This window comes from Scleropages formosus, chromosome 4, assembly GCF_900964775.1.
Source record: "Scleropages formosus chromosome 4, fSclFor1.1, whole genome shotgun sequence".
Lineage (NCBI taxonomy): Eukaryota > Metazoa > Chordata > Actinopteri > Osteoglossiformes > Osteoglossidae > Scleropages > Scleropages formosus.
In genome coordinates, this window is record NC_041809.1 from 24559179 (window position 1) to 24573278 (window position 14100).

The following is a 14100-nucleotide window of genomic DNA, read 5'->3' on the forward strand; positions in this document are numbered from 1 at the left end:
GTCCCCACAGGGTAGCTCTTACAAATACAGTACCTGCTACCCCCACAAAAAGATTTTTGCCCACATTAATTTTCTGAATGGACAAAATGCTACTCATGAGGAATTGAAAAACTCAAGTCACTGTTAAATATTCAATAGAGTTTCACAGTTCTACTTAGTCCTAAAAGCAGCAAAACAAGGCCCACTGCTTTGTGGGCCGGCCAGCCAGTCAGCCAGCCATGAAGTGGGCTAACATTCTCTCACTTTTTTTTCCATGACCTAAGCTCTCTCCTGCTTGTAAAATCTTCCCTCTCTTGCACTATCAACACATCCTGCACCAGCCCATAATCTCTCCTCATTAGGGCTGTTTAAATGGCTTATCCTCTTGATCAAGAAAAAAGCAAGAGATTCTGAGTCTTGTAGTTTGTCAATTCTGAGCCTGTAATCCATTCTAGATAATATCTCTGTTACATGGTGCTGCTTAATGTGGAACTATCTGTGGACTCATCACTGTGCTAAAGACATTGCACATCCATTAGTTCACCGGACATTTTTCTAAAGTGACGCCCCTGCAGAAATGAGGAATTCTGTATGCAAGGCATTACAAATTACAAGGTGTTACAAAAAAGAAAAACAAAAAGCACACATGAATAATTCTTAAATCAGGACATACTAAATAACAGAAGTACCACTGCTCTGAACCAGTGGTACAAAACCACAAAGCCCTTTACTTCTATCAATAAACCCTATACCCTGGCGTTGGACATATAGCACAGAACTGGAATCAAAAAATTTACCTTATCTGTTGCCAGTAATTCAGATTTTTACTGGTTAAATCAGTAATTTTATTAGCCAGACTTCAGTTTTGGACTTTCAGTAGTAATGTACTTTGCAAACCTGAGCTATAAGGGCTGTGTGACATTTACACAAACAAACTTATAAACAGCCACCATTAATAATATTTAAACCTCTTAAGTTTTTAAGGTATGAGGTGGGGGGAAAAAAGAAAAAACTTCCACTGTGATTCCTAGAAGTTCTAACCAAAACCACTTGTACACAACAAAACATTCCAATTTCACAAATGGGAAGCAGGAGTTCTAATACATTTACATTTATTCATGATACATTAATACATGAATGCAGGATACGAACAGGAGGGTTTTATGACAAACCATTAACTCAATGTCATCTCACTATAAAGAATAATAACCATTTCTCTTGTAGCGCCCCTCCATTCCCCTCCACCAGTTACTTATCCAGTTTCTTTTTCCCTCCAGTTTCCCACCCCACCTTTGTAACCACACTTACCTGTCATCTATGCTGTTCTGGTAGTAGATGTGCAGGAGCTTGTCCTTGATCCAAGAGATCTGCTTGGTGGCTTCTTTCCCTGCCTCCCCCTGCAGGGAGTATTTTTTGTAGATCTGAGCCAGACCCATCATGGCCTCCTTGCGGACCCTCCACTGTAGCATGGAAGAAGGAGAAAGGCAAGTGAAGGAAGTAGACTACCTCCTTGGCTTTGGCAAATATGCAGAAATACATCAGCATACTGTACAAAATGACCTACTAATACATTTAAGCAAAACCTGTAATAGCTTGGAAAAATGATTAAACAATATTTAAATTTAATTACATTGCATAATAAAATAAATACAGGCAAAAGAAACCCCCACACACTCTCTCAGACACACACCCTCTTGTCCAGCGTCCTCTCTCTAACAAAGTTAAGCAGCTGATCGTTGACAAGTGACAGGTCCTTCTTGGCAGCAGTAACGATAGACACAATCACGTCGTGTCTGATGGCCTCCTCTGGATCATGTGACCGGACCTTTAGGTACTCTGTCAGATGAGAAGACTTATCAGTGTGCAGGATTTTGCACCAGTAACCAAAGAAAGTAATCTAGCCCAGTGACATCATTGCAAAAATTAACTACTGACAAGAAGAGGAAAGGAGAATTAAGGCAGTCCTTCAGCTGTGCCATGAGAACACAAGTCAAGTACTGTTCCACTTTAAAAATTGGTCATATGAATGCATACAATGCTATTCATTAGTACTCACACAAAGCAACTTACAATTTTACATAGTCATACAGGTAGGCATTTCAGCATGGAAAATTTCAGGTTAAGTACCTTGCTCAAGGCAGGGACCCTCAATTAACTTAAACCTGAAAAATGTACAAGTTGCAAGTTTGTCTCCTTAAGCATTTGTCCCCTGAAGACCTGTGAAATGAGACTTTCTTAGACAGAAAGGAAAAGATGCACACCTGTAAGGTCTTTGGCCAAGTCTGGGTGGTTCATCAGGCAATGACTTGCAAACTTCACACACTCCAGGCGAATGGGAACATGAATGTCATTAAACCTGAAGGAGAGACAGGAGGACAGCTTTTGGGTATAGCAAAAAGCTAAAATATCCTACTGTCCTAAATCCAAGAGGATTCATTCATGAAACAAAGCCAAAGAAGAATTTATATTCTTCCATATATAACTTAAACATTTTGATATGTACAGACCCAACAAAACCTCACCTTCCCAGGTAACACTGCCAGAGAGGTTTGTTCTGGACAGCCAACTCTGAATCTTTAGCTCCGAACATCTTGGCTAAAAGTTTCACCACCTGCAGGCGCTCATCATTGTCGTTGCTCTGGGTAACAAGAGGATGTATCCTTATAAATGCTTAGTCTTACCACTAATATAAGAATAGCCCCACCAAAAGCATTTCCTACTTAGTTTTACCCCAGTTAGTGCATAAGAAGTAGCGGAAAAAAGGCTATACCATTGATAATTATGGTAGGATGGACTAAACCAAGACAGGTTACACTGCATCAGGACCAGCTAAAGAGGACTTGAAGGAAAATGCTACGGCAGATTAAACAATCCATACATTCAATTTTTTTCAGTGTATTACTATGCTGAAATTAAGAAATTTTAAACAAAAAATTATCAGGCCAAAGAAACCTGTTATTAAACAATAATTAAAATGAAGCCTTACTCAGCCATAAACAAGAAGACTGTACATTTATGTGGAAAAGGCTATTAGTCAAGGAACTTCTGGGTTCATTCCCACACCATCAATGAATCAAACACAGATATTCGATTTGATACCTTGAGCTTGAACTCCAACTGAGGAAGGACTGAGAGAAGCAAATGGCTGTCGATGTTGTAAAGCTCCAGGATGAGGTCAAACACATGCTCCGACAAATCGCTCACCGATGTCTTCCCCAGCATCAGCACCTGGTTGAAGAACTGAGGAAGGTACCTGTTGTTAGAAGGTCTGCACACAGACATGTAGGGACTTACAATTCAGAAAGTAATACCTACGCCATGTAGTTGGTCTGATTTCATGCTGAAAGTGAGCACATGATAATTGTAGAGCCAAAGTATTTTCACACTTTGATATCTCAAATTATCTGTGTGTACAGCACACAGTAGAGAAAGCTGTAGTTTTTACAGATGGACTGAATATTGCATATGAATAGGCACATTTTCATGTCAGTTTCAAGTTTCACAAATCTCAATCTCGTCTTAAATTTCATCATGAGACCAAAACTGTTTATGATGAAACACATGTAGACATTACATAAGTGAAGCCTTACAGATGTGTTCTACAGTGGGGAACAAAATAAGGAAACAAGAAGCATGGGACTTCAATGAATCCTCCTTCACTGCCTCGCAAGGGACAGGTCCAAAGCAGCCTTGAAGGGTAGTTCTGAAGTGGTACTAATAAAGTGCTCTCAGGCCAAGCAGACAGACAACGGACAGAAAGAAAAGAGTGTTGCTCACTCACGTTTGTAATGTATGGTTCAATAGCTTGTGCTGTCCTCTTTAGCAGGGCTTTGGCCAGGTCATATGCCTGCTTGTTCAAGTTCTGCAGAAGGAGAGAAAGAAGCTGTGTCAGGGGAGGCATAAACACAGGCACAAGGTGCTTGACGAACCAGGAACTGAAAGAAAAGTTGTTGGAGTCACAGTAAAACAAAGAATGGTGTTTAGATTCCAAATTGCTCAACCAGTAACCTTGTGGGCAGGAACTAGGTTGACAAGGACCGTGTCCAGCAGCTCCTGGGAGACAGTATCACCCTCGCAGATGATGGAGCTCATCAAGTCCACCATGTGCATGTGTACTTTCTGATTGTGCCCATTGCTGTAGACGGAAAAACAGCATATTAATGGAAGAGAAACCAACCTTTGTCCTGTTTCCATCATCATTATCTAGCAGATAGGATTTTTGGAATGCAAGGTTAATACATGTTTGAACCTGCAGCCAACAATGAACTTACAATCTTCTGGTTATAAACTCAGTTCTGAAACCACAAGGCAGAACTGCACCCGAAAGACTTATTTGTGACAGTAGTTAACGTGAACCTGCACCCATGTAGCTTCTGAAATTCACTCTAAATCAGTAGAGAATGGCAGGTGTTGAAAAGACTGCATGATACCAAGATGGGACACATGACAGTTTGTGCCAATGTTGTAAGTTCTTGCAAAAGATCAAAAATGGACAGCACACAAAGAGACGTTTTTTTTTATAAGGGCTCACTTTATCACTTGGAACAAAGTTCTGTAGAGCTGAGTGAAGATCTCATTGCTATCCTCCAGCTCAAAGCAGATGTTGTAGGACTTGACCCAGGCAATATTCTGGGAGGCACAAAAGAAAAAAAAAAAACATAAGCAGCTACTATTACAAGATGGGCTCTAAGCCCAGAATTAGGTGTTATACTGAGATCTGAACCCCCAATGTTACACCAAAGGCTGTACCTCCAGTAAGTAGAAGTATCGGTTGAACTGTGCACTTTTTGTGTCTTCAAGACCTTTCAGCTGCCGGGTGATGAACATGAAGATGTCCTGAAGCAAATAAATACAACAAGGGAAAAAGCCTATTCAATACACTCGTTTCCAAAATCACAAAATCTCCATAACACCATTCATCCATCTTTAATCACAGCATCAATCTATCCTGCATATCAAAACTCCTTGAGACATCAGATCCCAAGGAGACAAGTAATTACCACACTGGTAAAGGACTGCCAAACCTTAAGCTTGTCAGGCGAGGTATAGGGTGCTTCAGGGGCGTAGATGCGGAAGATGTCTGCCAGGCAGCAAGCTACCAGCAGTCGTACATCCTTGTCTGGGTGCTTAAGGAAAAAGTCAGAGGCCAAATGAAGTGCCAGGTTCAGGTACAACTCCTTTTCTTCCTCTGAGTCCTGGTCCATGTCCATGAAGGTCTTCACCACCATCTAAGTCAGAAAGGAAATGAGACCCATACTTAACACTGTTACTAAGTAACTAGCAAAACTAAATAAGGTAAGAATCACCAGACAACACACTAACCCCTCCAGCAGAGAAACCTGAGGTACTGTTCCAGAATTTTAATGGGGCAGCCCCAGAAAGAGGAAGTGGTAAACAGTGTTGTAAAAGGAAAACAGTAAAGCAGTAAATTCTCACAGGGGTTTTTCTTGAATTCATGGTGTACAATACCAGAGTACCTAAGAAGGACAAAATACCGTTTCACGTACCTTGAGCCTCCGCACCATCTCCTCTTTGGAGATTTTGTCCGAGATCTCCTTCACCCCTGGGGGGTAGGTGATCTTGCCATCGGTGGCTCGAGTCTTGGAGTGAGCCATGCTCTCCACACAATACTCCCTATCAGGAAAGGTGGGGCAGAGGACAAACATAATTTATTCTTTCAATTTCCTTTTATTCCTCTCCGTACATATCCCTCCCACCTCTATTACCACCCCCATGCTGTTCCTGTCACCTCCCCCCGGGTGGTGAAAATACGAGATGCATTCCAACGCAGCAGGACAGGCTCGTATTAACCATAAGATTAACACCCCCTACACATTTGCTTCAGGCTTTGGTCCCACCTCTTCAGTAGTATCACACAGAAACAGACTCATTGCTATGTTAATGTCCTAAAGGCAACATAACGGATCATAAATAGTTGTGACAATATAGCATGTAACATTCAAGCATTTAGCTGATAACTCCAGTCTCATCAACATCCAGATCCTGAACTATAGTTTTACTTTACAACCTCCAGTATAGTATGAAACCATAACATAACAGTTGCATCTATATTATTCATCTTTTATTTTGGGTTTCCTCTATACTACACACCTGTCTTCAAAGAGTTACAACATTGCTAAAAACAGCAACAGTGCCACTGTATTAATGATGAAGCTATTTCATTGTACTTGTATAATGAAGAAAATGAAAAAGCCCTTTATCGTGATAACTAACGGGTAGAGCAACAACTTAAGCAAACTGGTTGTAGAAGTACCCATACCAACAATGTCCTTTTATAATTAACCAGATCAAAACTCAGAGGAACATATTTGTACTAGAAACCATTACAGCATAGGTGGGAACATACTAGGATCTAGATTAAGAGGACATTACTTTTTAAAGGGAACGTGATGAACAAGCCAAAGAGAATACTCAACACAATAATCAACTCCTTTACTAAAATTATTAAGTTGCATTAGAGTGAACTGTATTGCATTAATCTAAAATTATTTTAGACATCCATTATATAACTATGTAACTTTATTTTTATTTTGAGATTTTTTCACTTCTCTATGTTCAAAAATTTCATTGTGGCGAGGAACGAACAAGACCTGCTTACCCCCAGAGCTGACAAGAGTCAGTAAAATGTACCCAAAGACAAGAGGCATAAGAGCACAAAGTCAACTTACTCACTCCCTGTTTTCACCTCCTATTTGATGTTTGTGGGTGTTGGCGTTTAACCAGATGACAAACTTTGCCCATTTACAAATTTATCTGTCTAGAAATGGGATCGAACAAGAGAATGTGGAAAGGATGCATTTTTTATTTTCAGTCATTTTAACTTTAAGTTTTAATTTTAATCAATGTTACCAAAAATATTAAGTCTTGCAAAATATTACAGTCATATGCTAGTTTTTTTATGGAGCCTAGCTCACAAGTAAATAGGACATTTGTACTAAGAAGTGTTTATGGACTTTGGCATTACAAATACAAATTCCTAGCACTAGTCTTGTTCCTAAGATGAGGACCAAGGGCATATGTCTCTCCACTGGCTTCCTGTAATTGCCCACATCAAATTCAATACTGACTACAAAACCATCAGCTGTTCTGCATCCCCATCACTCACTATGCCCAAACCAGTCTTCTACGCTCCTCCACCTCTGCCCACTTGGTGGCTCCATGCACAAGAGGTCCAAAATCAAAAGCACAAAGGTTTTTGGTTCTGGCTCTGATGTGCTGGAATGACATTCATTCTATATCAACCTACACTAGGTCACACTAGCGCTCATTTCCACAAAAATTATAGCAGGAAAAAAAATGTACTTTTTTGCACTATCCCCTTTAAAATGTGTCTACATTTCTATTTACTGAACTGAACACTTCACTGCACTTTATCCCAGAGTGTTTTAAGTTTTGTAGCTTGTTGTTATAATAACTTTTTGTAGCAGTAATAGAATAAGTTGTCCTCTAAGTCCACATCATGGACCGGGAGACGCGTTATTTCACTCCTATGTATGTCCTAAGCATATCGTGAGAATGACAATAAAGTTGACTTTGACTTCCCATTCTCACTCAGAACTGCTGAATCTCACTCAACATTCAAGAAGCAACTGAAAACTCACCTCTTTTCGACTCACTTTGCCTGTGAGCTCCTCAGCGCACAACAATTGTGTATTATATTATCTGTTCAATGATCCGGAGAACCGCATTGGCTACATAAATGTAAACGTTAGTGTAAAATTCGAGCATCCCTCGGCTAACTTTTATGCTAACTATATATCCTTAGCTTCTGACAGATGGTAAATACCCCCACCCCTAACCCCCAACAAAACGACTTCCGGTGCAGCCATACGAACTCCAGAGAGGCCATCTCTGTTGTTTAGATATGTGGTTTTCAACTCTCTCCTTCGGACTGCCAGCCATACCATACATCTGTTACTTCCTACCACAAGTTCAGCTCACCTCAAAAACAGATGAACACCTGATAATACAATGTTCTAGTGTTGGAATGAAACACATACACACAACAGCTGAAATACACCTACTGACAGTTTTTTAAAAGAAACTGATTCAGAAAGCATAAACTGGCAAGGGTTGTTTTCAAGAGCATATAAAGAAACTGGATTTTGGTTCCCTTCCATCATTCAGGGTAGAAAGCCAATAAAGTACAAGAACCAAAACGAAGGCACTTTGAATGGCACTGTGAAGAGGGACATGGATCCTTCATTGTAGTCACTGTTATCTGGTTAGAAGCGTAAGTCAGGATCCCCTCACATGCAGAGCTCACACAGGAAAACAAAAATTCACATGTACTTGTACCACTCGTGTGTGGAACATTACAACATGAACCTATACAGCCAACACAGCTTTCACAACCTGTTCACAACATAGCTGGTCACCTCGGACCCTGCGCATGAACCATAGCGAGCGTTTCTGTTGTGTTTACGGGTGCAATAACTACACTCGAACACAAATAAAGATAAGACGCGATGGATAAAGTTTTCTTTTTCCTTTACTGAACCACGTGCAGCAACAACTCTTCTACCCTTTTTCTGTACATATTGCCGGCCAACCAAACTCTAACCCATGGTGCTATTAAGAGTGGCCTGTTAACACTTAGCCCGGAGTTTTCACTATAATCAATACACAACAGTTTCGATTTAATAAAGCTAAGTTTTATTAGTTTCATTAACCTGTGTTCACACATTAGACCCCTATGCATGGGTTTGTCTGCCTCCAGTGCATAATACCTTCAAACACAGCAACCATTTTCCATGGATGGAAGCGGAGTGTCAGTGCAGAGTTACTTACACCACTTGTCACAGACTGCAAACAGCCTGAGAAAAAGTTAGAACGCATGACAGGCAAGGGGATAACCTAAGTCTTCTTGTAAAGGTGCTGTTATTTAACTTATCAATTAAAAGGTCCCATGTACAGATCCCAGAAAAGAGAAACCTGCCGTACTACGGAAACAGTTCATTACATTGCGTTTCTAGAGGAAACGCATTCAGTTGTACAAATGAGCAAACTGAATACAAGCAGCTGCTGTGAGGCCATTGATTGTGATGAAAAGTAATAAACAAACAAGTAAATCATGGGACGTCAGCCATCAGAGCGGCTGCTGTCCAGCTTTTCCAGCAAAGCTGAGGGTGGAGCCATTGCGCCAGGCTAGCAGTCAGGGCTGAGGAGGTCTTGGTGGTGTAATATCCCAGACAACTGTGTTCCCCTGCCCCCTGCTCCCATTGATAAACTCACAGCCCATGTCAGTGCCAGGACAAAGGTGCCATAGTGCCCCCATCATGGAGCTGAACTGTCCGACACTGGGTGACCTGCTTATCCTGCAATAACTTTCAGGGGAGTGAAGAATGCATCAAAATGGCATTCAAGATTGCTAGACAGCTACAGAACTTAAGCCAACAAGGAGTGGTGGAAATCTGGCAACAAAGTAATACGAGTAAAACAAAGGTAAAAGGTGGAGAGGGAACATGAATGTCACACAAAGAGATGGAAAGAAAAGGAGAAAAGGAAAAACACCAACTTTGACATCATTCTCCACAGGTTGAGGAAAATGTGGAAAAGCAAAGAAAAAGAGGAAATTACAGCAAGTTTGGCAGCCCACAAAACTATTCCACATTAAGGAAATTGAAAATACAGTCCAATTCATGCAGAAGAACTTGGTACTTAATGAATTCTGTGGCATGGTAATAAACCTTTTAGCAAGCAAAGAGCCAAATGGTTTAAAATCTATGAATTTTGATGGGAGAAAGGCCAAGAAAGGGAGAAAAAAAGCATAATCAAGCAAAACCTTTATTTCAGGATCCTCCGATAACATTTTTATGCTTTATTCAATTAACATAAACTCTTATAGTCTCATGATTTATAATGTGCCAATACCAGTATTTGTAACACTTCATATATTTATATTCCTTTTTGTACTTCAGCAACAGATTTCAAACTTAATGATAGGAAATAACTTAATAATGACAAAATAAATCCAAGAACACAACTTCTAAGCTGTTTTCTGCAGCCAAGTTACCTTAGCACAAGGATACACCTCCCATTGTTCACATACCTCTTCCTACACAGATGGGTCGCAAACTGCAAAGCAATTAAGAACCTGAACTTGTGCACTTGTGACCAACAGGTTCCTGGTGGTAGTTCCAGAAAGGAAAGAAAAATGGTGCTGTATCTTTGCAAAAAAAAAAAAAAAAAAAAAATTACAATTACAATAATAAGAAGATGATGAAAAAAGTGAAGAACAAAAAGAAAAACACCTGAACTATTGTGCAAAAATACAGCTGAAAAAAAAAATAACTCCATAGAGCCAGAAACTAACAGTCATTAAGTATCTGAATAAACAAAGAAAAGTGGAAGTGGACCAAGTAAAAATGTATACACTTAAGTACACAGTATACATTTAAAATGACAAATTCACAAATTTTTGAAGAGATGGATATTTTCTAGTTCATTTTATTTGCATTTTATCCACCCTTATGTATTTTTGTTGTACAATTTTACACATGTTTTAAATTTATTATACTTTTTAAAATTGTGACAGGCTTGCTTTCTGTCCAGAGTATACCTCACCTAATGCCCTCTGGCTCCAGTACAGGATTTATCCCTCTGCAGCTGTGCTTTGGATAAGCAGTTATTGAGTTATGCACTTTTTAATAATTTATTACAGACTTTTCAGAGGTTGTTAGAAAACTTAACCATACAGTATATGGGTTATCATGGAGTGTTTACTGATTGTGACTTTGAACAAGTCTTAAACATATATACAAGCCATAGCTCTTTGACTTTAGAACACAAGTACAACATTTCATTTATAAAAGAGTAATGAGAAATGCTACCTTTTCCATACAACAACCACATGAGCTCAATGCTCCCAATTACACTGTCCAAGAAGACTTATAATGTTATCTGTGTAAAGGTATACCCTGCTATCGGTCCTTAATCCATTCCTGAAAATGGCATGGATAATCCCATCATACCTTACAGGGAAAATAATAGTCAGTTACCACACTATCTTAAAAACAACTAACTTTGACAATTATCTCTAAAAACAATTGTACAATACTCGCATGGTGGCACAGCAAGTAGCGCTGTTGTCTCACAGCACCTGGGTGGTGCAAGAGGACGTGGGTTCGATCCCCGCTCAGACTGTGTGGAGTTTGCATGTTCTCCCTGTGTCTGTGTGGGTTTCTTCCCACAGTCAAAAGACATGCTGTTCAGGTTCACCCATAGTGTGTGAGTGACAGAGAGTGTGTGTGTCCCACTGATGTATGAATGAGTGACCCATTGTAAGTAGTGCATCTAGTGGTAAGCCACCTTGGTGAATAAGGTGTGTGAGCTGATGACACTACATAGAGTTCATTGGAAGTCGCTTTGAAGAAAGCATCTGCTAAATAAATAAATGTAAAAATTATATAAAACTCTTCAAATAATAATAAATTTAAAGAGTCCTAATACTGAAGTACAACAGTAGCCTATATGATATTTACGTTGCCCAGAAATACTGTACCAACCCAGGTGGACTGTACTGTCAGCGGGGTTATAGCAAAATGGCTCGGGAGACAGAAGTGCCAGAACATGAGCTTTATTGCACCTTTAGCATTGTTACACCGCAGCACTCACTGCACACATTCATGCTCTGTCAAAAGCTCTTGAATAAGAGAACTACACAGGAGTCATTCATCTGCCTTAACTCCCCACAATGGTCGTCCAACAACTATTCACATCCACAGCAGCAGTGCTGCATTATTGGAGTGTTACTGCTCCCATCACCACCACTACGATGTGTTTTGTAGCTTTTTTGTCAGTTTGAATAAGAAAATATAGGAAAATGTGTTAGGGTGTTCTACACTGCACATCAAAAATTGATATACACATGAACCTTAGTGTTAAAAAATGTTCCTAATTTTTTCCTATTGATACACGGCTTTGTCAAAGACCCAATATTCCCTGTATTTTTGCTAACAGAGGTCCACCTTCAGCAAAAATTTTTACCAGAGATGTTTTGGAATTATGAAGGAACAGTGATTTGTCATGTTTTATCTTGCTAATAAATTCTGTCTACTGGTTTCACACATGTGGAACATCAACAGCTCTTCAAAGTCCAGAAACCCGCTAAGTGTAGAGACCAGAGCATAGGGCCAGCAGCTAACCTGGGGATTACAGCCGTTACCTCGCACCCGAAGAACCTTGGTTAAAATACCTGCTCCTGTTGTAGTTCTCGAGTGAGTTACTAATCCTAAATTGAGATAGTAAAAAACACCTAGCTATGGGTAAAATGTTCCATAGTATACACATATATACCCTGCAATTTGCCTACCCAGTATCAGCACTTTCACTATAACGTCTTGAAAATTAATACCTTTCTATCTATTCACCCTGTTCCATCCTGCTATAATGCTGGTTTGTCCAAATATGTCTGAAAAAGGTGGGGGCGCAGTGGGTTGGACCGGGTCCTGCTCTCCGGTGGGTCTGGGGTTCGAGTCCCGCTTGGGGTGCCTTGCGGCGGACTGGCGTCCCGTCCTGGGTGTGTCCCCTCCGGCCTTACGCCCTATGTTACCGGGTAGGCTCAGGTTCCCCATGACCCCGTATGGGATAAGCGGTTCTGAAACTGTGTGTGTGCGTGTCTGAAAAAGCATAATTAAGCCCTAATATAATAAACTAGAAATGAATATGGCTTATAGATGGGGGTGCGGTGGCGCAGTGGGTTGGGCCGCAGTCCTGCTCTCCGGTGGGTCTGGGGTTCAAGTCCCGCTTGGGGTGCCTTGCGGCGGACTGGCGTCCCGTCCTGGGTGTGTCCCCTTCCCCCTCCGGCCTTACGCCCTGTGTTGCCGGGTAGGCTCCGGTTCCCCGTGACCCCGTGAGGGACAAGCGGTTCTGAAAGTGTGTGTGTGTGTGTGAATATGGCTTATTTATCCTTTCAGCAATTATCAAAATGCAATGCAAAGAGATTCCTATAATAGGAGGTGTAAACAAAAATCTTTTTTTTTTTTAACTTGATGTGGAAAAACAAAGCACACCCCTTCAATAATACAAGTTCATTTATTAGGACATAACTGTCCATCAATTTCTTACCAAGTTTTAAGATTGGATAACTCTAACCTCACTGAATAAATATCACAAAATTTTACTGTCATTACTTATTCAACCAAAAACACATCAAAATGCAATGTGTAAAAGCGCATTCCCTGATTCAGCACTTTGTAGACCCCCTTTGACTGCAGTAAAGTAATACAGAAAATAATTTGTAGTTAGGCCTGGTCCTCCACAGAATAAAAAACTGCTTCAGCTGATTAAGGTTGACGAGTTTATCATGCCTTTTTTTTTTTAGGTCCCACCGCAACATAACAATGGGTTTGAGGTCTGGACTTCACGATTCTAAAACCCCGACTCTTTTCTGCTTCTCCTTCAGCGGCAGATTTAGTAGTTTGAGTGGAACTGTTGCATTGTTTGACACAGACACAAGCTTTAGCTGTCAAACACATTGCCTCAAATTTTTCAAGAATACACTGGTAAACAGAAGAATTCATGGTTGACTTAATGACAATGTGCCAAATCATCACTGTTGTGCAATAGGAGCACCTGCATGTTAGACGCTGGTGTGCAGTAAAGCTTACAAACAAAATTGGGACCAAAACAATGTTACAACTGTAATTTGTTTTGCTCTAACTCCAAAGTCGCTTGCAGGGGTAACCGTCAATAAAAGCTTAATACATACGTTCCTCCATTTATGTTTGTTACATTCTGTAAAACTCTCAGCTATAACTATAAATAATAAATAAATATTTAAGACTTGGGGGGGGTGCAGTGGGTTGGACCACAGTCCTACTCTCCGGTGGGTCTGGGGTTCGAGTCCTGCTTGGGGTGCCTTTGCGATGGACTGGCGTCCCATCCTGGGTGTGTCTCCTCCCCCCTCTGGCCTTACGCCCTGTGTTACCGGGTAGGCTCCGGTTCTCCGCGACCCCGTATGGGACAAGTGGTTCAGAAAATGTGTGTGTGTGTGTGTGTGTGTGTGTGTGTATATTTAAGATTTCAATATTATACTTTTAACTATGTTAAGACTACATTTCTTTTCCCCAGGTTCACCTCTGTCATAATAAAAATAGC

The 14100-nt window shown here is 40.5% G+C and overlaps 1 protein-coding gene across 1 annotated transcript in view; it reads right to left on the bottom strand.

The window, feature by feature from the left end:
• The window catches only part of pds5b (PDS5 cohesin associated factor B), a 28992-nt gene that overhangs the window by 13454 nt on the left and 1438 nt on the right, over positions 1–14100 (bottom strand). The window contains exons 2-12 of the mRNA XM_018755545.2: positions 5487–5613; positions 5004–5207; positions 4729–4815; positions 4511–4608; positions 3988–4114; positions 3761–3841; positions 3079–3219; positions 2502–2617; positions 2241–2335; positions 1670–1815; positions 1288–1439 (exon numbers count right to left, since the gene is read on the bottom strand). Coding sequence (XP_018611061.1) covers positions 1288–1439; positions 1670–1815; positions 2241–2335; positions 2502–2617; positions 3079–3219; positions 3761–3841; positions 3988–4114; positions 4511–4608; positions 4729–4815; positions 5004–5207; positions 5487–5594 — 1355 coding nt within the window. The 5' untranslated portion in view covers positions 5595–5613. The remainder of the gene's footprint in view (positions 1–1287; positions 1440–1669; positions 1816–2240; positions 2336–2501; positions 2618–3078; positions 3220–3760; positions 3842–3987; positions 4115–4510; positions 4609–4728; positions 4816–5003; positions 5208–5486; positions 5614–14100) is intronic.